Consider the following 24,765-nt stretch of genomic DNA (forward strand, 5'->3'; position numbering starts at 1 on the left):
GAAATGTGTTTCAAAGATTTCTTAGGAGTCTTTACCGACCTTCTTGAAAGGGTCACAGCAAATTCTTTGTCTTCAAATGTTCCCAAACAGAGCCTTTTGTGAAAAGAACAAACACACACAATATTTTCACAGGTGCTTCTTAGCTTAAATAAATCAGTAATTCAATACCAGCTTGATTCAGGCTTGACATATCTATTAAATCAAGCTCTTCACTGCTACTATTCTTCTGGCACACAACTGCTGACACAAAGCCTAAAGAACATTTGTTTTCCATTGTGATTTTTAATCAACTGTGTACGTTGCACAAAAGAACTGGATGGTTTGAACTTTTTCTTGCTCTCTAATTAGTCAAGAATGTACTATGTAGAATCTGTAAGGGGGAAATGCGAAAGAGTTAATGACCACTTTATTAAGTGATCCCTAATATTCTCATTATGCAAAGAGACGAATGGCTGCTTATCTAAGCAGCACAACAAAAAAGTCCTTCAGATATATAAAGTGCACAGACACACTAAACCTAACACACACAGCCTTTTTTGCATGTGAGTGTTGCTGTTAAGACTGAATTTATTGTTCATCTTATGTATTGTTGATTAGCTATTTGAAGCAATTAATTATTACAGCATTATTGAAAAGTATAAGATCTAACAATAGAGGATGAACACCCTTCAGATTTTTTTATGTTGAAAAGTTTGGCAGTAGGAAATATTTGAAACAAAAATTCAGATGGTGGAACTTGTGATTCTGCTGGAAAAAAAAAATCCTGAGAAATTACATTAATTTGCAAATTTTCAAACATTTGTTGCTTCAACACAGCACTTTAATAATTTATTATAGCTCTATTATTTTACTTTCCAATGACACCAAATTGAATAAAAATTATTCATAAATAAAGTTATAGTGGTTACAAACTTACAAGGCACTTCATTTCTCAACACCGGTTAGTCGAAGGGGTTTTAAGGGAAAGGATGTGGGTTTTAAGGGAAAGGATGTGGGTTTTAAGGGAAAGGATGTGGGTTTTAAGGGAGAGGGTAAGGAGTCATTCCAATCCCGGGAGCAGAAAGACTTCCCTTAGGGGGAAAAAAGGACAGGTGTGCGTGCGTGCGCGCGCGCCTCCACACACACACACACACACACACACACACACACACACACACACACACACAAGCAGACAGGGATTGGAATGACTCCTTACCCTCTCCCTTAAGACCCACATCCTTTCTTCTTTCCCTCTCTTTCCCACTTTCCTGAAGAAGCAACCATCGGTTGCGAAAGCTAGTAATTCTGTGTGTGTGTGTATGTGTGTTTTTATCATTGTGCCTGTCTGCCGGCACTTTCCCGCTTGGTAAGTCTTGGAATCTTTGTTTTTAATATATTTGTCCCATGTGGAAGTTTCTTTCTATGTATACAGACACAAGCATGTCCGCGTGCGCGCGTGCGTGTGTGTGTGTGTGTGTGTGTGTGTGTGTGTGTGTGTGTGTGTGTGTGTGTGCGCGCGCGCGCGCGCGCCTATCCCTTTCCCCCCCTAAGGCAAGTCTTTCCGCTCCCGGGATTGGAATGATTCCTTACCCTCTCCCTTAAAACCCACATCCTTTCGTCTTTCCCTCTCCTTCCCTCTTTCCTGAAGCAGCAACCGTTGGCTGCGAACACTAGAAATTTTGTGCATGTGTTATTTTATTGTGCCTGTCTACCAGCACTTTCCCGTTTGGTAAGTCTTGGAATCTTTGTTTTTAATATATTTTTCCTATGTGGAAGTTTCTTTCTATTTTAAATACTGTAGTTGGTTACACAAGTTATTTTATACGACATATTCCATCTTAGTTGGGGTCACTTCTCTCTACCATACCAATGAAGAAAGCCCCACTGTCTGTGGATTTTTGGAATTTATATGCAGATATGAAGGGCGAAATATGAGCAAGGTGCATCCATAAGCTGTGATGAGTGACTGTCTACTTGCAATGGAGCAATAGTTTATACTTTGCAGCTGCACTTTGGGGATGCTGTGAACTCCAGAGAAGGGTCCTGAGAACAATTGTTTACCTCCAAATATATGAAACTACTATGTGATCTATTACTTACTATCAGTCATTCATTGTCTTATGTCTTCACTGGCTACAAGTATACTGCAAATGCAAGATCTGTTCATACAATGTTGATAAGGTTTATGAGAAACAAATACACAAGAGTTCTTTAAAAACAGGCCATCTGATTTCGTAGGTAGTTTCTAGAGAGCTCTCTCTTACAGCCCTCTTCTCGCTGCAGTTGGAAATGAAGTCGCACAGTACAATTAGTTGTACTGCATATAGTACCAATGCATCAAGAATTGGTGGAAAAGTGATCTTAAGAATATATTAAAGGTAAACAATATTATGAACAGCATCAGGGTGACAAATCTCTGCATGAAGTAGGTACTCTCAGTAAGGCAAAACTGTATCACTTCAGTTTACATAAAGTGCCTGCAGTAGACAACATTCCCTCATAATTGTTAAGATCATTGGAAAGCCAATGTAACAAAAGTTTCCCATCTGGGATTCAGGACATGAGACAGGTAAAATACGTGCAACATACTAACTAGAATTATCTATTGAACAAACACTGGTGGAAACTGACCTCCGCCATGATCGATTTGGTTTCCAGAGAATTTTAGGAACATCTGAGCCAATGCAGACTGTGTGTAGAGCTGGTGAAAAGCTCTTGACAATGTTGACTGAAGCACACTTCCAATTTACCAGCAATAAAATATAGGTAGCAGAGGCATATTTACAACATGTCCAATAAATATACTGCAGTTGTAAGGAGTCTAACCACATGCAAGACAAGCTGAAGTCAAGATGTAATGAGACAGGTTTTAGTTCATCCCCATGTTATTCAATCTGTACAAGACAAAAAGAAAATCCAAAGGAAGTTTGGGAAATGAATTAAAATTCAGGGTGGAGAAATAAAAACTATAGTTTGCTGACGATATTTTAATTCTTATAGCGATTGCAAGGACAAGGAGGACCAGCTGAATGAACTGTATTGTGTCTATAAGAGGTTATAAGATGAAAATAAACCAAAGTAAGATAAGAGTAATACAATGTAGTAGACTTACCACCAGACAATGTCAACCAAGACAGCAAAAGTAGTAGAGTTTTGCTATTTAGGCAACTAACTGCCTGAAGTAAAGAGGGTATAAAATGCGGACTGTCAATACCAATAAATCTTTCTGAATACAAATCTGTCAACATCTTTAACTTTTGCAAGGAGTACATGCTGACATTTTTGATTATTTTACTTTAAAAACAGCCGACATTTCATTGCTATACTAGAAAAAAACAGTGACTTAAAAAGGTCAAACACTAGAATGTCTAGCTGTAGAGTAGTTCCCAACAGAAATGAAATATGGATATGACAGAAGACAAGGAGAATAGCTTTTGTTTTGCTATCAAAGAAATATGAAGTTAAATGGAAACTCATGAAGAGATACTAACTTGACTAAAAGAACAAGTAAGCCGACAGGACATCATGAAGCATCACGACCAATTAAAATTTAGTAATAAATGGAAATGTGCAGGAAAAATTTTGTTAAAGGAGACCAAGACAACAATGCCAAAACCAGTTTCAGGACTATGTATGTTGTTGTAAATGTACAGGATTAACTCATCAAACCAGTCTTCTGATTAAAGATCAGAACATGACGGTCATTACAAGCTGATACTGATCATCTGGTAAATGACTAATGCTGAACCTTCATGCTGCATATGTGGATATTAAGTTCATTAGCTAAGCTGTCTCAGTTCCCGTCACTAATCTTTGCACAAGAGTCACACATTATGTCGCAGTTATCATATGTGTAACATTTATTTTCTTATAATAAATTATTCTGCATTTATAATTATGAGTACACTACTTTCACTGCGTTTATCCCTTTCTTCCAACAAACAAAAATTTATATGGGCTTCTGCTTCGTATGGGTGAGATGTTAAATATGTATACCAGAATGCAGGAAGCAGACACTAAAACTGGTTGAATTACACTAACATCTGTCCAGTGTCATCTATACACGAAACTACAATATTGGCAAAGCAGCCGGTGAAGCAGCTAACAAAATATTGTTATTCCTGTAAATAATTAAGACAACTATACCCAACACAAACAGAATGTCATCTTTCACTTTGTATTCTGTGGCAAAGTAAAACTTTCAATGTGTGTTCACACTAATTTTGTTTTTGCTGGTGTTCATTTGCAGATTTTACGTAATTTTCACAGTATGTGATGCCTTAATATGGATTTTCCACACAACTGTTTTTGTCAACCAAATCCAACAATTACTAACTTAAATTTGTGCCAAGCCATGGTAGCAAATCTTTTTGTGACAAAAGATTACCATCTTTTGATTTATTGTGGCTGTTTAACAATCCACAATGGAAAATATTTTTAGAAGTTAAAAGCTGATGATGCTCTAAACATATGAGAATTACATTAGTGTATTTTGCTTCAATATCAACTCTCTTTACTACCTAAAGATCTGTCAGCCATTTATAACACAATTATACATTTTAACCTAAATTATTGTTCATGCCAGGAGCTCAGATGAATCAGGTTCTCACTTATTTTATTAAAACTTACTTAACATACTTAGTGCACTAGATGAACATACACAAAGTCTTAATGAACCTAATATTCACATTGGAAATGCACGACACTTAACACTACACTTAGTAACGGCCAGAACGGCCCTCTCGATCCTTCTCTGACCGACCCCGGTCACCTCCCTTCTTCCTACGGTCCCTGTCACGATCTCTATCACGGCCTCGTGATCTTGATCTTGAACGCCTATATCCAGCAATCCTTTCTCCATCACGGTCACGGCTTCGGCTGTGTGAACGGGATCTGGAAAGTGGGGAAAAGTTAAATTTAGTAGATTCTAAAGGTTCACTGAAAATGTAAACCCAAAGTATATTATCAACTAACTCAATGCCCACTGCTTTGCTCATGTTTGTGTAGTAATTAAATAAAAAATAATTTTATGAACATATATTAGGCCTATTAAAAATCATGAAATTAATGTGCAATTTCTTTTTCTATGCAATTCTGACAGTCAATTTGTTGTGGCAATTAATAGCTTTCTTTGATTTAGTTTATAAATTGTAAAAATTTCTTAGCTTTTCAAGCCAACTGCTTCTAAGACATGGTCTTTTCTGTATGTACTTCTGATCAAAAAGCGATTCTGGCAGCTGAGTCAGGTTTCTGTTGATCATGCCTTTTGCGTTCCTGTGGTGGTATTTCCACAGAATATTTCTTCTGTTCACACACATTTCTTTTTATCAATTCAAGAAGTGAAATACCAATTCTCATGGATTTAACTGTTATATAACACAATATTTTCTTAAAAATTGTCATCCCATATTTCACACCCCTTTGGGGATTGAATTTCCAAAAACAGAAAAGACCTATTTTTTTAAATTTCTGATCAAGAAGTCAAATACCAATTTTCATAGATGTAGCTTTAAAAATACTTTAAAAGTTCATTAAGAATGATTTATTTTCAAAAAACTTTCACCCACTATTTTACACCCTTATTGGTTGAATTTTTTTTAAAAAAAGGCTGAAACGTGTTTTTTATTTCTGACTGATTTGGGCTGGGAGATGAGTGAGTCAGTGCGTGAGCGAGTCAGTCAGTCAGACACCCTGCCTTTTAGTGATTGTATTGAGAGTAAAGACAGACTAACAACATTCTAAATATTTAACTTCACTAAGAAATCAGTTTAGATTTCAAACAACCATTTAATAACAATTAACTTCAATATGATGCAACGAAGCTAGCTATGCCCATGGTACATGTACATACTATTAAAATACCTGTGCACCTCCAGTAATACACAGCAATTTTACCACAGCTTGGTATAAATTGACAGAAATAAACCAATGCAATTAACAAGTTTTTGAAATCTTGATTTTTTACTGTATACACACTTACCAGATGATTATGGTGGTGTGGACATGAGGAGGACTACTGATTCTATCTGTTAAGAAATTAGTCCATGAATCTACAAACTTTATTTCACACAAAATGCCACTCCTGATGTGTGTATTCCTACCAAATTTTCCAAAACTGAACTACTACAGAGGGACAACTCTCCCCTCCCCCCCCCCCCCCCCCGTTTACACTGTTGGTAATACCATAAATCAGTTTTTGTGAGTTTGACTAGAAAGTAAGTTAAGTCACTGAAAAATGTTTCTCACATGGCTCCATGAAATATCGCAAGGCTAACCCAGTTTGTTTTCAACTCCTGCAGGCTACGGCACACGCACGCACACACACTCTCTTCATGGATTTTTCAACTGTTTTGAAAAAATAATTGACATATGAAACAAATTGTTTTGTAGATAATAAGTAAATTGTAAGAAGTCAAACAGGGAACACAGTTGATGACAATAGTAACTGAATATTCTGTCTGGTTATTTAAGAGACCAAGTTCATAAGAATTTCCCCTCTCCCCACCTATAGTAGTAGTAGTGGTAGTAGTAGTTGTCTTCAGTCCAAAGACTGGTTTGACACAGTTCTTCATGCTACTCTAGCCTGCACAAGCCTCATCTCCGAGTAACTATTGCAACCTACACCTCTAAATTTGCTGGCTGTATTCATGTCTTTATCTCCCTCTATGATTTTTAAACCCAACACTTCCCTCCAGTACTAAAATGGTGATCACTCAATGCCTCAGAATGTGTCCTACCAACCAATCTCTTCTTTTAGTCAAGCTGTAGCACAAAGCTCTCTGCTCCTTAATTCTATGCAGTACCACCTCATTAGTTATGTTATCTACCCATCTAATCTTCAGCATTCTTCTGCAGAATCACATTTCAAAAGCTTCTATTCTATCATTTAAATATCGTTTCAAATGGTCTACAGAAACTGTCATCCTACCTCTTAGTATTGTACCTCCATTATTTCAAAATGACTATTACAGTCACAAACTTAAGTGAAAATGTCAAGTCTGCAAACTGTGAATCTTGCGAAGATAGTTTTGCCCTGTTATAATAAGGGTTCCATTCATGGCAACTCCATTTGGTCATGAAACTACATTCAACACAATGTTCAGGAGCTATTTCCCTTTCCCAACACTATCATCCACTTCTGGTCATCAGTATTTTACTACAATGTGTAGATTTTACAAAGGCCATGCCCCGACTGGTCTTCTGGATTATATCCGAGTAGACCGACACTTACATAGTACCTCTGATCATTTTCATTACACTTACATACATTGCACATAATACTGCCTAACAGCAGAAGTGTTATGTAACAAAGTATCGTAAGTATAACATTAAAAACCGACATAATTCAGTATCAACATTAGTAGGGCAGCTTTTAGAAACAGCCAAACCTAAAAAAATTCAGTGAAAGGTCCAATTCTAACATGCAACAACTTAAGATGACATATATGACTTCTTTCACTTTTAATAGTGTGTTTCATGCATTATTTATGATTTATGCAATATGTAGAACAATAATGTAAACTACTGGATGGAAAAGCAAGGGAAGCACAACTAAGCCTGTAGGGGATTGGCACATGGCACACAGAACTGAAATGTTTCATTCTGATGTAAAAGGTGGAGAGAGCCTATAACTAAGTGGAGCACATGCTCTCCACATGCTTTATGAAATTATTGAAACAAAATCCGGTTGGTTTGTTTAAAGGCAGGAGAAGGGACCAATCTACGAGGTCATTGGTCCCATGTTCCTTATAAAACAATACCACAAGTTTGAGAATAACACGGATGAAAGATATAACACAAAACAGAAAGAAATGAAAACCCACAAGAACAAAGGGAAGGCAATGAACACTTAAAAGAACAAAAGAGGACAAGGAAACAACAGACGCTAGAAACAAAGAGTAAAACATGAAAGCACATCACAGTGGCTGGCCAACCATGAGAATAAAAAGGTAAAGCCAGCCACTCTGCAACACTTTAAAACCTCCACCCTAAAGGCGCTAGAATGGACGACATAGAGGGCAAAGGACTTGCCCTAAAACCTACATAGAAGTATAAAACCCACACTCACGAATAAAACGTAAAACTAAAGTTGCTGTGGAGGCACTGTCACCCAACACCAAAGGCAGGATGCTGGGAAAGTTAAAAGTCTGCCACAGAGCAGCTGAAAGTGGGCAGTCCAGCAAGAGGTGGACGTCTCATTTGGGAACCACAGCGACACTGAGTTGGGTCCTGCAACGGAGTAGGTAATGATGCGTTGGCTACGTATGGCCAATGCAGAGCTGGCAGAGGACAACTGATTCCCTGCGAGAGACCTGCAAGGAAGACTGCCACACATTCATAGTCTCCTTAATGACAAACAATTTGTTGTCCATGCTGTTATGCCATTCCATCTCCCGAAGCCAGGAAGCCCTGCGGTTTAAGATAGAACACAGGTCAGCTTCGGAGATGCCTATCTCCAGAAGCCGTTCCTGCGTTGCCTGTCTGGCCAGCCTGTCAGCAAGTTCGTTGCTGAGCATTCCAACGTGTCCGGGGGTCCACACAAACACCACGGAATGGTGGGAATGTTCCAGGGCATAGATGGACTCCTGAATGGACGCTACCAGAGGGTGGCGAGGGTAGCACTGGTCGATAGCTTGTAGGCTGCTCAATGAGTCAGCACACAGGAGAAATGACTCGCCAGGGCATGAACGGATGTACTCAAGAGCACGAGATATGGCCGCTAGCTCTGCAGTGAAAACACTGTAGCCAACTGGCAAGGAGTGCTGCTCAATATGTGAAGCCTTCGTTACCATCAGCAATTGAGCTGTCGGTGTAAACCCCTTCAGAGGCCCAGAACACACCAAGAATCAACAGGAAGTGCCAGCAGAGAGCAGTGGGGTTAACGAAGTCCTTAGGGTCATGCAAAAGGTTTAAACGAAGCTGCAGCCAAGGCGTACACCATGGAAGCATACGTGAATGGTCCGTAAGTAGATGTGGTAAAGGGAAGGTCTCCAGTTCGGACTGAAGGGATCGCACGTGAACAGGAATTGTTAGCCCTGATCTGGGCCACCGATGAAGGAGATGGACTGCTGCGGGTGGGTAAAGGGGATGGTAATTCGGATGCTCAGGGGAACTATGAATGTGTGTTGTGTAACTGGCGAGCAGTTTCCTCATCTGATATGCAGTGGAGGGACACCAGCCTCCTCCAGTACACTGGTCACCCGACTTCTCCTAAAAGCTCCTGTTGCTAATGGAACCCCACAGTGGTGCACAGGGTCAAGTAAATGCAATGCTGAAGGCGCTGCCGAACCATAAACCACACTCCCATAGTTAATTTGGGATCGGACAAGGGCTCCGTAGAGCTGCAACAGCGTACAGCAATCTACACCCCCAACTGGGTGTTGATTGGGCAATTTTTTTTTTGGTGGTTTTAGGGCGCACAACTACAATGGTCATTAGTGCCCTGACTAATTTAGGAATGTACCGCGAGGCACAAGGTTAAAACAGCAACTAAAAGGGACTACACTATAAAAGACGTATTAACAGACATAGGATTAAAAAACTACAGCATAATCAAGCTGTCCTTAGACAAGTGTGTCAAGTTGATAAAACGAACAACGCGAGCAGCAGCTCCTGGGTCATCCGCTAAAATGGCATCCAGAGTACATGGCAGGCCAAGATCAAGACGCAGCGTAGTAAAATCCGGACAGGACGTTAAAATGTGGCGGACCGTCAGCAATTGCCCACATGGACAGAACGGCACTGGCGCTGCTGTCAGCAGATGGCGATGGCTGAACTGGCAGTGTCCAATCCGTAGGCGGGCCAAAACGACCTCCTCCCGCCGAGAAGGACGTGAGGACGACGTCCAAGCTACGGGAAGAGGTTTCAAGGCCCGAAGCTTGTTGTCCCTAAGTGCAGCCCAATCGGCGTGCCACAGCAATAAAATGCGCCGACAAATGATCGTGCTACAATCTGATGAAGGGACATAAGAAGCCGTCCGAGGCTGGAGGACCGCAGCCTTGGCTGCGGCATCAGCAGCTTCGTTCCCAGGGATACCGACATGGCCTGGAACCCACATAAAGCTAACTGGAGACCCGTCGTCCACCACCTGCTGAAGAGAGCGTTGGATCCGGTGCACGAAAGGGTGAACCAGATACGGATCATTGAGGCTCTGGATGGCGCTCAGAGAATCGGAGCAGATGACATAAGCAGAATGTCGGTGGCGGCAGACGTAAAGAACAGCCTGATAGAGGGCAAAGAGCTCAGCTGTGAAGACAGAACAATGGCCATGTAGGCAGTATTTGAAACTTTGTGCACCGACAATAAAAGAACACCCGACCCCGTCATTGGTCTTAGAGCAATCCGTATAAATGAAGGTCATATTAATGAACTTCGAACAAAGTTCGACAAAACGGGAGTGGTATACTGAACCGGGGGTAACCACCTTTGGGAGCGAGCGGAGGTCAAGGTGAACGCAAACCTGAGCCTGGAGCCAAGGTGGCGTGTGGCTCTCGCCCACTCTAAAGGTTGCAGGGAGGGAAAAATCAAGGTGTTGAAGACGACGAAAGCGAACTCCAGGGGGTAGCAGGGCAGAGACATACAACCCATATTGACGGTCAAGAGAGTCGTCAAAAAAGGAACGATACGATTGGTGGTCGGGCATTGACAGTAGCCAACAGGCGTAACGACAAAGCAGCGTATCGCGCCGTTAGGTGAGTGGCAATTCACCGGCTTCAGCATGAAGACTCTCGACGGGACTAGTATAAAACGCTCTGATCGCAAGCCGTAAACCCCGATGTTGTATGGAGTTGAGGCGGCGTAAGATGGACGGCCGTGCAGAGGAGTATACAAAGCATCCATAATCCAGCATGGAGCAGACGATCGACCGATATAGGCGAAGTAGGACGGTTCTATCCGCTCCCCACGATGTGCCACTGAGAACACGGACATTTAGAGAACGGGTACAACGGGCAGCCAAATATGACATGTGGAGACCAACTAAGTTTCCTGTCAAATGTAAGACCTAAAAATTTTGTTGTCTCCATGAATGGGAGAGCAACGGGGCCGAGTCGTAAGGATGGTGGGAGAAACTCTTTGTAGCACCAGAAGTTAATACAGACCGTTTTCTCGGCAGAAAAACGGAAGCCATTGGCGACACTCCAGGAGTAAAGAACGTCAAGAGAACGCTGAAGAGAGCGCTCCAGGAAACATGTACGCTGCGCGCTGCAATAGATGGTAAAACCGTCCACGAAAAGGGAGCCTGATACATCATCTGGGAGGCAATCCATTATTGGATTGATCGCTATGGCAAAGAGAGCGACGCTCAAAACAGAGCCCTGTGGCACCCCATTTTCCTGGCAAAAGGTGTGACAGGACAGAACCCACACGTATCCTGAACTGTCGATCCATTAAAAAGGAACGAATAAAAAGAGGGAGGCGACCGTGAAAGCCCCATGTATGCATGGTGCGGAGAATGCCCGCCCTCCAACAGGTGTCGTAAGCCTTCTCCAAATCAAAGAACACAGCCGCGGTCGGGCGCTTCCATAAGAAGTTATTCATAATGAAGGTCGACAGCAGAGCGGCGCCTACGAAATCCACATTGTACATTGGTAAGTAGGCGTCGAGATTCGAGCAGCCAAACCAACCGAGAGTTAACCATTCGCTCCATCACCTTACAGACACAGCTGGTAAGCGAGATGGGTCGATAACTGGAAGGCAAGTGCTTGTCCTTCCCCAGCTTAGGAATCGGTACAACAATAGACTCACGCCAGCATGCGGGAACACGTCCCTCAATCCAGATGCGATTGTAAGTACGAAGAAGGAAACCTTTACCAGCAGGAGAAAGGTTCTTCAGCATCATAATATGAATAGAATCAGGTCCTGGAGCGGAGGACCGTGACCGGGCAAGTGCATTTTCGAGTTCCCGCATGGTGAATGGGGCATTGTAGTTTTCACAATTCGAGGAGTGGAAATTAGGTGGCCGAGCCTCCTCTGCCTGCTTTCGGGGGAGGAAGGCAGGGGGGTAATGAGTGGAGCTCGAAATCTCTGCGAAAAAGCGGCCGAAGGCATTGGAGACATCCTCAGGGGCCACAAGGACGTCATTCGCGACCGTCAAGCCAGAAACTGTTGAGTGGACCTTAGTTCCAGATAGCCGGCACAGGCTACCCCATACAACAGAAGAAGGAGTAAAACTGTTGAAGGTGCTTGTGAAAGTAGCCCAGCTGCCTTTCTTGCTTTCTTTAAAAATACAACGACACTGCGCACGTAATCGTTTGTAAGTGATACAATTCGCCACTGTAGGGTGGCGTTTAAAGGTGCGTAAAGCACGTCGACGAGCACGTAAGGCGTCTCTACATGCTGCGGTCCACCAGGGGACCGGTACGCGGCGTGGAGAAGAAGTAGTGTGAGGGATGGAATATTCAGCAGCAGTGAGAATGACTTCCGTGAGGTGTGCAGCCTGACTATCGCAGCTTGTGAAGGTTTGATCCTGAAAGGTCGCCCTGGAAGTGAAGAGCCCCCAGTCTGCTTTGGAGATGTTCCAACTAGTTGAGCACGGAGAGGGGGTATGATGCAGGAGATGGATAACACACGGGAAGTGGTCGCTCGAATATGTATCAGAAAGCGCATACCACTCAAACCGGCGTGCAAGTTGGGTAGTACAGACAGAGGTCCAAATGGGAATAGGTGTGAGAGGTGTCTGAAAGGGAAGTAGGGGCGCCAGTATTAAGGCAGACTAGATTGAGCTGGTTGAGAACGTCTGCTAACAGGGAGCCCCTCGGACAGGATGCTGGAGAGCCCCAAAGAGGATGGTGAGCATTGAAGTATCCAGTTAACAAAAATGGTGTAGGGAGCTGAGCAATAATTTGCAGCATGTCTGCCCTGGTAACGGCAGACGATGGAGTGTAAACGGTACAGATGGAAAATGTAAAATTGGGGCGAGTAATGCGGAAAGCAACTGCCTGCAGGCCGGTGTGCAATATGATGGGATCATAGTAGATATCAGCCCGGACCAGCAACATAGCCCCTCCATGAGCCGGAATACCTGCCACAGGGGTAAGTCAAAACGCTCAGAGGTGTAGTGTGCAAAGGCAATTTGATCACACGGGCGTAGCTTCGTTTCCTGGAGGGCTACGACGAGAGGACGGTGCGAGCGAAGCAGCAATTTCAAGTCCTCTCAGTTGGAACGAATGCTGCGAATATTCCAATGAATAAGTGCCATCGTGTGAAGAAGGTGCAAGAAGGGGTCATCGAGAAGGCCGCTGACGGCCCGGCTTCGAGCGAGCACTGCCGCCGCTAGCAGGAGGCAGACAGTCATCGTCCATTTGTTCTAGAGGTTCATCAGCCATCTTGTGAAGATGGCCAGATGGGGGAGCTTCCTCCGCTGGTGAACGGCCAGATGTTCGGCTACCAGTGGTGCGGCCAGGCGAAACGGATGACGGCCTGGGGCGGCAACCGCTGGGGGGCGCAGGAGGAGAAATGCGCCGTGGCAGGGAAGGAGAACTGTGCTTCCTATGAGCCTTCTTGGAAGGCCGTTTTGTGGAAGGAGAGCGGAGGAGGCAAAGAGGAGGAGGAGGAGGAGGAGGAGGCAAAGAGGAGGAGGCAAAGAGGAGGAGGCAAAGAGGAGGAGGCAAAGAGGAGGAGGCAAAGAGGAGGAGGAGGAGGAGGAAAAGAGGAGGAGGAGGAAAAGAGGAGGAGGAGGAAAAGAGGAGGAGGAGGAAAAGAGGAGGAGGAGGCAAAGAGGAGGAGGAGGCAAAGAGGAGGAGGAGGCAAAGAGGAGGAGGAGGCAAAGAGGAGGAGGAGGCAAAGAGGAGGAGGAGGCAAAGAGGAGGAGGAGGCAAGGAGAACTAGTAAGTAAGACAGCAAGATGGAGAAGAACAAAGAAAGGAACCAACCAAAGGAAGGAAGAAACCAGAAGAAGTGAAAAACCAAAATGAACGCAAATACAGGTCGTGAAACAGTCCGTCTCCGGACGCAGGCGCTAACTACCCCCTTGAGGGGGAGGGACTCCTTTTAGTCACCTCTTACGACAGGCAGGAATACCTCGGGCCTATTCTAACCCCCGGACCCACAGGGGATTGATTGGGCAATGCAGGGCATTGAGGTGCTGCCAGCACTTCTGCTTAAGCTGACAAAGATGAGGAAGCCAAGTCAATAGTGTGTCGAAAACCAGTCCTAGGAATTGATATGTCTCCACTACAGTGAACGGATCCAGAAATGCATGACACACGAGTTTGCGGCTGAAACCTGAAAGCTGTGGGCTAGAGCCCATCTTATACTGTTACTTGTTCCTGCGAACGGGAACGCATTATGCGGATCTTGGAGTCACATCCATCTAGAAAAGTTTTTACCAAGTTTAACGAAGGCGATGTTGGCCTGATGTATTCGACGATGTCCTTTGGCTACACTGTCAAAAGGATTGTTATAAGAAATATCAAATTAAGATCAACCTGATGGTGCATAAACATGGCGAAACGCATAGTTGAAAAATAAAACTGAAATTGCAACCAAGACTCTTTTTAACCAATACTGTTAGGCACTGGTTTGCTGTATGCCACATATGGATTGGAAGAATTGTTTAATCATCTGGCTGTGGATGCGATCAGGCCCAGGAGCTGTGTCGGGGCAATGTGCAAGGTCACTGAGGAGCTCCCACTCTGTAAATTGGGCGTTATAGGATTCACTGCAATGTGTAGTGAATGTAAGGACATTCCCTTCCAGCCGCCTTTTGAGTTTGTGAAAGGCTGGGGGGTAATTCTCCGATGCAGTGGCTCGAGAAAAGTGCTCGTCAATTGCGTTTGTACCGGTACATAACTCGCTATTTAGGGTAACACTGGGGACAGCTGTTGGGGCCTGGTACCAAAAAAGACGTCTCATCTTTGCCCAGACTTGGGGATGTGATGTATGGCACCCAATGGTGGAGACTTATCTCTCCCAACACCACTCCTTCCGTTGTTTGATAAAATAGCAAACACAAGCACGGAGCCATTTAAAGGCTATGAGGTGCTTCAGGGAAGGGTGCCACTTATGCCATTGTAGAGCTTGCTGACACTCCTTAATTGCTTCAGCGACTTCTGGCAACCATTAAGGGACTGCCTTATGCCTCGGGCTCCCTAAAGTGGGGAGAACACGTTTTCTGCCGCAGAAACAGTTGTGCTAGTCACCTGCTCAACCATCACATCGATGTTACCGTGTGGCGGAGATTCAGCGGTGACAGCAGAGGTGAAAGTTCCCCATTCCGCCTTGTTTAAACCCCATCCGGACAGGCGTCCGTGTGCCTGATGCTGGGGCAATGACAGGAAGATGGGGAAGTGGTCACTACAACACAGGTCGTCATGTGCTCTCCAGTGGATAGGTGGGAGAAGTCCTGGGCTGTAAACTGAAATCAATGGCCGAGTAACTACCATGAGCCATACTGAAATGTGTGGCAGCCCCAGTATGTAAGAGGCAGAGGTCGAATTGCGACAGTAAAATTTCGACATCTCTGCCCCTGTCAGTAAGCCTGGTACTACCCTACAAGGGGTTATGGGCATTAAAATATCTCAGAAGTAGGGGAGGTTTAGGGAGTTGACCAGTAAATGCAGCTAATACATTCAGGGGTACTGCACCATCTGGAGGGAGATATACATTGCAGACATTTATTTCCTGTGTCATCCTTATTCTGACAGACAGCTTCAAGAGGGGTTTGAAGGGGCACATGTTCACTACAGACCGAGTTTAGGACATAAACACAAACTCCACCTGACAATTATAGTCACTACAGTTCCTGTAATATCCCTTATGGCCGCAGAGGGCAGTGGTCTGCATTGCTGGGAACCAGGTTTTCTGGAGGGCAATGCAAATGGCAGGTGTAAAGCTTAACAGTTGCCATAGCTCAGCCGGACAGTGGAAAAAACTGCCACAATTCCATTGGATGATGGCACTGAGTCTAGGAAGGCATGGTACATTTAATGAGGCAGTTTATGCCTCAAGAGTCACCTGCTGCCACCGATTTATTGCCTGAGCAGTCTATGTCCATTGTTTGAGGGACTGGCAATATCTAGGTCCTCAGCGGACGGCAAAATCTCCACCCCATCCTCCGTCACAGAGCTTGTAGGTAGTGGTGGTGTGGGTGCCACCACAATTTCCTGGGTCTTAGGGGTTTTCTTTTTGGATTTCTCTCACTGCTCCTTGGATTTTCCTGGCTGGGACTTCACTGGCTCAGTCTCCAGGACTGAGGATGAGCATGAAGCCCTACGACCAGCTGCTTTTGGGCTTTTCAGCCACTGGCAGGTGTCGTCTTTCCCACTAGAAGAAACCTGGGAAGGGAGCGATGCAAGGGACCCCTTCCTAGCGATGGTTGGGGGAAAGGGGTGTTGCTCCCGAAGTAGGTGGTGCAGGAGCACCAGGGAGGGAAATGCCCCTCTCCATCATGGGGGCAGGTGTAGTCTTCCAGCTCTGAGAGGTGACCTGGATTGGCAGAACTGATGGTGCCAGAACTGTTGTAGCGGCAGTGTAAGACGTCACACGCACAGGATGCAGGCGTTCAAACTTTCGCTTAGCCTTAGTGTAGGTCAGTCTGTCCAGGGTCTCTTACTCCATTAATTTCCTTTCTTTCTGGAGAATCCTGCAGTCAGGCGAGCAAGGCGAATTGCACTCTCCGCAGCTGACACAGATGGGAGGCGGGGCACATGGAGTATCGGGATGTGATGGGTCTCCGCAATCTCGGCATGTGACACAAAGTACAGTGGGGAGACATGGCCAAACTTCAAGCACTTAAAGCACCGCATCGGGGAAGGGATAAAGGGCTCCACATCACACCGATAGACCATCAACTTGACTTTCTCGGGCAATGTATCATCCTGAAAGGCCAAGATGAAGGCACCAGTAGCAAACTGATTATCCTTCGGACCCCAGTGGACATGCCGGACGAAATGTACACCTCGCCACTCTAAATTGGTGCACAGCTCATCGTTGGACTGCAAAAGAAGGTCCCAGTGAAATATGATACCCTGGACTATATTTAAGCTCTTATGGGGCATGATGGTTACAGAAACATCCCCAGCTTGTCGCAAGCGAGTGACTCCCGCGACTGGGCAGAGGATGCTGTTTTGATCAAGACTGGCCCAGATCTCATTTTGGACAAGCTCTCCACCTCCCCATGCACTGATTCACTTTCAATACTGATTTTATATCAATTTCTCTCAGGTTGCACTTCACTGTCTTCTTATGAATCTGAAATGAATCAAAACAACTTCTTTGCAGGAAAGAATACTTATCCAGAAACACTTTCATATGATAAACACCAAGGTTTCCTGGAACTTTACGTCTTGTGCCCACAGGGTGTATCCCGGATCTCCAAAGCAACAAATCCTTTGTCCGATTCATTCAGATCATACTGTACAAAGTGAATGCCACATTTTGTTCCGTATGTTGTTTTATGACATTCAGATGCTTGTGCTCTACCAATACTGCAACTTGTTTGAACTAAAGCACCACTAGTACACTCTTCTGCCTCCATAACTGACTTTCCACAACAGTACTGACCAGTCTGAACTAGAATCTTAAAAAAATGAGTAACCTGTAATTGTTGCTTGTTTTAATTGTTGTTCCCGCCCAACAATGACTCATTCGGTCCCTGAAAACTACCACTGTTTAACTTTCTGTTGCCTAATGGTTCCCAACAATTGCTGAAGCTTTATCTGAAACAAGCTGTCTGCATCCTCACTATTACTTGCTAAAGAGTGTTAAAAGAAATGTAACCAAATACATCTGTCAACTTTTATAGTACACAAATGCCTTGCAATAACAAGTTGAAATTTTGTCACGTATTATATTATGGTCTACTTAATGCAGAGTTTGAATTTTGGCTTTGATATCACTTGTCCCTTTTGTGCTACCACACTTAGAAAACCCACGTTTTCAGGTAATTTTTCACATTTTTGTATTTTCATGTGCATGTAACTGTTTGTGCAACTGATACGAGCAAGATGAGTTCTGTGTGTGTTTAGGCCACATTAAGTTTACCAAAAATATATTTATACCCTTTTGAGTGAATTATATTTGGAATAGAGGGCACCTACAATATGTACCTTTTAACATATTACATTTTTTAATCACATTTTGGAATTTTTTATTTTTCCTCAAAAATATGTTGGTGTTTTAAATCATAGAGTGTGTTCTCTAAGTGGATGTTAATGGGTTGTAAAAATTTCACTGGACTGAGTGGAATAGTACCGAAGTTAGTAAGACCTGAAGTTGGGTCTGAAGATAGATTGTCAGATGCGGGTTGTAATTTGCGGGTCACGCCACCTTTTTTCCACAAGCCATAATTCTGAAACTAATTGGAAGGGGAACTTAAAATTTTATACATGGGTGTTCCATACTTGGTACCATTGGTGTGATAAATTTCAGCCAAATCTGAGATATCAACTGGAACATTATCTCAAATTGGTTGAATTGACATGGAATGACTATATGTATAATATTGTGCAAAAACTTTTACACACAAAGACGAAATTTAAGTTTTTACCTTCTGCCCCTCCTGCGTCTACTATACAAATAACGACGAAGCTCTCTTGATATTGGTTTCAAGTGCATGAAATTGCAGAAACCACTGCGAGTGCACTCCCTGAAACAAAGCACCAGGAATTACAAATCAATAACTAATTAGAAACTCTTAAAATTTTAGTGCCTAGATATTGGTGTGTAAATTTTTATATTGAAGAGAGCGCACACACACACACACACACACACACACACACACACACACACACACACACACACACACACACACACACACACACACAGCTACTGGTATCTGGTTTCGGAACAGATGCTTAGCAATATAGATACGGGTAATTTTACATCTGTAGAGGAAGCTCTGGTAGTTTATGTCAGATGCAGAATTAATTTGACGGTTTCAGACCTGTGGGACGGGCTTGGATGAATGTGCTGAGGGTGCTGATGAGTGGGCAGCACATCGTCCGGCAGCCAACTGTGAGAATACCCACATACCTTGCTTTTTATGAATATCTATAACATTGGAACTGCAATTTACGTGAAGACAAACGCAGCCTGAACTGAAGTGTCTTTACAAAAGAACAACTCAGCAGCAGTGCACATTCCAACAAACGATACATTAATTCTAACACAAATACATTTACAAAGAACACTCAAATCACTGCACGACATATGAAATGCAGGATTAACCAATGGCACAGAAGTGAGTACTGCTAGACATCATTGTTCATTTTCTAAATTAGCACTGAAAGGCGACTTGTGCTGTAAGACCATAGTGGTTCAATTTCTGCCAATTCATTACTTTGGAGCTGCAGAGGATAAAGTACTGCTATTCAGTATGATCAGATTGTGAACGCTGCAAGGACAGCAAATTTCAGCTATTGATACTGAATGAAATATCACAGCTGCAACTATTGAGAAACTTTTAGATCAAAGTCTGCAGTTCACAAATGGTTCACGCAGACAATACAACACAAATTACAAGTTAACAGTGATTAATGAAGCAAAGGATAAGAACAGATTAAAATAATCAGTTCCACACATTAAACTTTCAGGAGACCATGTCAGGGAAGGCTTCTTAAGTTGGAGCCAAAGGTTGTTCAACACCAGAAAGAAATGCAAGAACGGCATTATTCAAAAAGCTGGAATTGTAAAACTGCATTTGTCAATGAATTCAAAGAAAGTGTGGGCTGGTGCCTATCATGAAGAGGGTGGTGCTTATGTATTGATGCAGAGCAATTGCTCAGCAACTTCCTACGGCATTTGCCAAAAAATTACTTGTGCACCTGTGTCATACAATCAATCTAAGATAAACAGTAACTGTTTACAACATATTAACTCCTTTAGACAAATCTCAATATGCTTTACAGCAGCAAAAGAGTTTATAATTTTGATGAGCCAAAATATGGAGATAATGTGGAAATACCAAGGAAGAACACTGAAATGAAAACTAAAAACAGATAGTGGAGACAACAACCATGAAAATACTGTGCTTCAATTCCAGTTCCTTCCAAACAACTACTTTTGCAAAGCTTTCCACATGATCATCTGAAGTAATGTGTGACTGCAGTAATTTCTTTATAATGCCACAATCCATTATTGTTCCCATTCTTAAGACATCTGTTCCTCAACTCAAATTTCTGACACCTTCAAATTTGTCATTAAATCTTCCTATCACTACTTTATATTGGCTCACAGTATTAAATTTTTTCCTGAACTGTGTCTATGCTAATCACAGCTGCACACTTCAAGTAGAATGTATGAGTAAAAGTATTGTGACTGTGTCCAGTCAATGCAACACAATCCAATTAAACTGTTGTCTTATCAATACACTAACATTAAAATGGTGCAACAATTATCTTAGAAACAGTACGGAAAGCTATGGTAGTACAACCACTAAAATGGATACACAAATAGGAGGCAGAATGACAGTCATCCAACAGATTACTGAAGTTTCCCACTAAGTGACAAAATATAAATGAAATAGTTTCTTTAAGAAGCTTATTTTTGGAGTATACTATACCACAAATATTTAGGTAATTCATTAGGAATTAAGCAAATTTGAGCTACCTTAGCATGGCTTAAGAGAAACAAGTGTTCCACCGGAGACACACAGTTTTAACAGTTGAACCTAATCACATATTTAAAAAAATTGAAACTAATTTGTGTGTGTATTTCATATTAACTAAGTACTTACCCCATTTCATACTGACGACAACAAGCTTCACGGAAATCTGTGACAGGGCTCAACTCTGCATACACAGGGCGCCCTCCAAACCAACGGTTGTTTAAATCAGCAACAGCTTTCTCTGCATCTTCTTCACGCCTGAACTAAAAGTAGAGAACGCTTTAAATGCCAACTGATAAGTTTCTTTGAACTTGTACTTGCCCGACGAACAAAAATTATGTCAGTATATAAAACGTTACACCCCATCTATGGAAGAACTGAATTTTTCTTAACTCCCACCAGCATCATTTTGTTCAAAAAGAGGTATTCCAACTACATTTTTTTTTTAAATAGAACCTTTAAAAGAATATTCCTGGCTCACAGCCATTGTCATTATTATGCAGAAACATAAGTTCTACAATAACAACACAGTCTTTGATACTAACAAAGACTGCCACTGTCTCCCAGGCAGGGAGATGGAAAATTACAATTTGACAGCTCATTGAAGATAAAATCAAGGCACTGATTCAAATTTGCACCAAGATGAAAAACTCGACCTAACCTGATTTTTTATTTAGATGCCCACATTTACAATCAGTCACTTTCAGTATAGCTACTGTTCACTGTATCAAGCTTTATAAGAAACAAGCAGGGCTGGTGACATAGCTTATCCTGTACAATATTTTGTGATAGGTGTTACCTAACAAAGATCAACCCTCATTCTACTGGTGAAATACAGTCTAAACACACACAAAAATCATCATACAGCATATAATCTTAGTTAACAATGGAGAAAGGGTAAGTGCCTTCCTTGTAGGCATCCATAACTTCTGTTCATATCAATCTTATTAGAATTAAATAGTACTGAACTTCACTCTATGTAATCATTTCCTTCAGCCTTCAGGTCTGAAAATAATTATCTGTTCTGAAGGGAGATTGGGATTTAACACCTACCAACAACGGTCATTAGGAAAATGGTGACAAATGCAATGTGTAGTGTCATTTTCAAAGGAACTATTTCAGTACTCATTTAACCAATTTAGGGTAATCAAAAAACTTGGTAACAGGTTGACCCTAAATGAATTTGAACTCTGTTCCTTCCTAATAGATATAGTTTCCTAGGCACCCCACTGCTTGTTTGATCAATCCTGATAAAGACTCCGCAAGTACCAGGATGATTCGATAAGCCTGGAAGAAGGGAAAGCAAAAAACGTGTTTCATATAAAACTCATGTTACTTCTGAACAGTTTCCTTTGAGGGCTATACACTTGGGCAGCAATCTTCCAGCACTTTCACCCCATCGTACAAATAGGTTCTGTAAAACTGTGCAAAATCCTCGTTCCTCATTTCTTATCAGTATGCCAAAGTTTCAAGTTAGGGAACTGGAATAAGTAATTTGGGGGATAAGTCTGCTGAATAGGGTGGCTCAGGAGCCAATTCAATGCCCAATTCATACACTTTCATGACTGTTCTATCTGATGTGTGGGATGGTGCACTACACTGTTGAAAAAGCTATTTTTGCCTACCAATCTTTGACTTTTTCAGTCGATGCAAGTTTCAAACTATTCAATCATGTTATGGGTCTGCCTTTCTTAATCTCACTTATGATCTCTTCATGGCCAAGACTCCATGCAGGATATTATGCACTCGCTCAGGTAGGATGCCTACAGTCCCAATAAACTCAAATTCCTACTCAGTGTCTTGCATTACCATATCATGGATTTCGGCAACTGTTTCCTATGTGTTGACCTCAATTCAACAGCCAGAACACATTTCATCTTCGGTGCTTGTATGATGATTAAATTCAGTACTCCAAAAATAAATGGTCTTCAATGATGGTGCAGAATCTGCGTGAACTTCATCCAATTCAGTACTGATTTGTGCAGCAGTTCAACCCTTCAAATGACAATGTTTATAACAGCACACATACACCTGCACACACACACAAGGGGGGAGAGGGGGAGGGGGCGGAGAGAGAGGGGGGGAGAGGGGGAGGGGGGGGGAGAGGGGGAGGGGGCGGAGAGAGAGGGGGGGGGAGAGGGGGAGGGGGCGGAGAGAGAGGGGGAGAGAGAGAGAGAGAGAGAGAGAGAGAGAGAGAGAGAGAGAGAGAGAGATCCAATTATTGTCAATTCCAAAAAAGGGAACTTCTCATGGCCACTTGCAGTGTTCCACGAGATAATGCCTGATGGTAAATAATTTCAAATACTTCTGACCAGAATATAGAGTATATTCATATTGAGGACAAACTGGTACATTATGCTCACTTTTGATGAGATGAGTAGCAAAAGTAGATTTTTGTGCCACTTTTTTCCAATCTAAAGCAAACTGTTCACGGGACCTGGCTCCAAGCCATATCCTAGTTCGCACCCCCCCCCCCCCCAAAAAAAAAAAGCGTTGCACTTAGCACCAACATTTGACCTGTGGAAAACATATTCAATATTATTTTTTAAAATTTTTTTCAATATTATTTTTTAAAACTCTACCGTAGAAAACACCACATTTACTGTTTGACTTCAGAAAACAAACGACCCTGTCATTAATTTTACCACAGTATGGTAAACAAATTTCAAAAGAGTCCACCACATCTAAACTTATCTTTTTTATGCTGTTATAGCCATAATTATGCAGGTAGTTACCAACCTTAGCAATATATCTTTCTGTATTCAGCTCAGTCTCATGACTTATTTGAAAGTGAAATTTTTAATCCTCACGTCTTTACATTTTCAAAATACACAGGTCCAAAATAATAGTTTAATTCAACAACAATATAATTTACTTACGTTACATGATCTAAAGCCGTGTTTAATTAGACAATTATAGCACTAATTTCCTAGAGTTTTTCACACAGAGTTTTGATTTTTCCCAGTTTTATTGTGCTTAACCCCAACCAATTTTGATTGATTTTGCGACAAAACCTACAATTTTTTCAATGTACGGGAATACTGTAATCTGAACGGAAAAAAGCCTTGAATGAACATGGTTTATTTCAACCTAGAAATAAACATAACAGGATCTGACAAAATACAGTCTAGTGTCATCAGAGAAACCCCTCTGAAGGCTGGCATTGCCATACAACATACTTCAAGAAAACTTGATAAATGTCTTCATATTTTCATGTCCACTGCTCACTGATTGATGCAAACAATCCCAGACAATTATTTGAGAATTTCTTCCACCGACATGATTTCTACGAAATTTTGGAACTGATCAGTAATGGCATCAACTTCATGAGCACCAAAGTGATTTAAAGTAGTGAGATTTGCCAAAGCTATGCCTGTCTTTTCTCATGGTCAGCATTAATTGCCAATTATGGGCTTAAACATAGAATACCCTTCATAAAGGAATATGCCAGGGGCAATTTATCCAGAATTTTAGATATCATATTCTTCATTATAGGGAGGGAATCATTTTGGAACAGCCACGATATCTTTCTCTGGTAAATCACATTGACCCAGTGCTTGATTGGTTCTGTTTCTATTTCGCCTTTCTGAGGTTGCACCAATTAATGTTGTCAGATTTTTTTGAATTTAGTCTGCTTCTACAACCTTTTTGTTTGACAAATTTTCTCATTAATTCTCTACCACAACATGAAGGGAAACATTGAAAAATGGAGTTAAGGGGGCATCTGACAAATTTTGTCAGAGAGAACTCAACCTGAGCAGCCAGTCTCAGAAGGCAATGAGATATCAGATCTTGTTTCTCAAAGATTTGCAGACTACTTGGAAGCTGTGACATAAGATTCCAATATTGATCTTATGTTTAATTTTTATGTACATACTTCCCTTACAGATTTGTAAGGAGCCATTAATGTTTGCTGAGCCCAGACTGACAACACATGTTATTTTCCACCCACCAAACAGTGCAAAACTTCAGTGGGGAAAAAGGCAAGTCTGTAATATCGTCAGAATCAGCTTGGCAGGAGAGAACTTTTTTAAACAGATCACATAAAGCTCTCAAACTGAACAGGATTCCCACCAATGCTAGTACAACCTGTCACCATGTACTGTATGTAAGCTTCATGCCCGAAAGTCCAAAAACACAGCACCCTCTGGATTACCCTCGACTGAGTTTGCTTTTCAGCACTCTTCAGAATGTCATTAACAGTAAGGCCATCCATGGACACCTAAACAACCTGCCTTTTC

At 42.3% G+C, this 24,765-nt stretch overlaps 1 protein-coding gene across 2 annotated transcripts in view; it reads right to left on the reverse strand.

Moving 5' to 3' along the window:
* Window positions 1-4,467: 4,467 nt before the first annotated feature.
* The window catches only part of LOC126277942 (splicing factor U2af 38 kDa subunit), a 41,216-nt gene continuing 20,918 nt past the window's right edge, over window positions 4,468-24,765 (reverse strand). For both annotated transcript variants that reach the window (XM_049977536.1, XM_049977537.1), the window contains exons 6-8: window positions 20,654-20,787; window positions 18,467-18,565; window positions 4,468-4,872 (exon numbers count right to left, since the gene is read on the reverse strand). In XM_049977536.1, coding sequence (XP_049833493.1) covers window positions 4,698-4,872; window positions 18,467-18,565; window positions 20,654-20,787 — 408 coding nt within the window. In that variant the 3' untranslated portion in view covers window positions 4,468-4,697. The remainder of the gene's footprint in view (window positions 4,873-18,466; window positions 18,566-20,653; window positions 20,788-24,765) is intronic.

This window comes from Schistocerca gregaria, chromosome 6, assembly GCF_023897955.1.
Source record: "Schistocerca gregaria isolate iqSchGreg1 chromosome 6, iqSchGreg1.2, whole genome shotgun sequence".
Classification (NCBI taxonomy): Eukaryota; Metazoa; Arthropoda; class Insecta; order Orthoptera; family Acrididae; genus Schistocerca; species Schistocerca gregaria.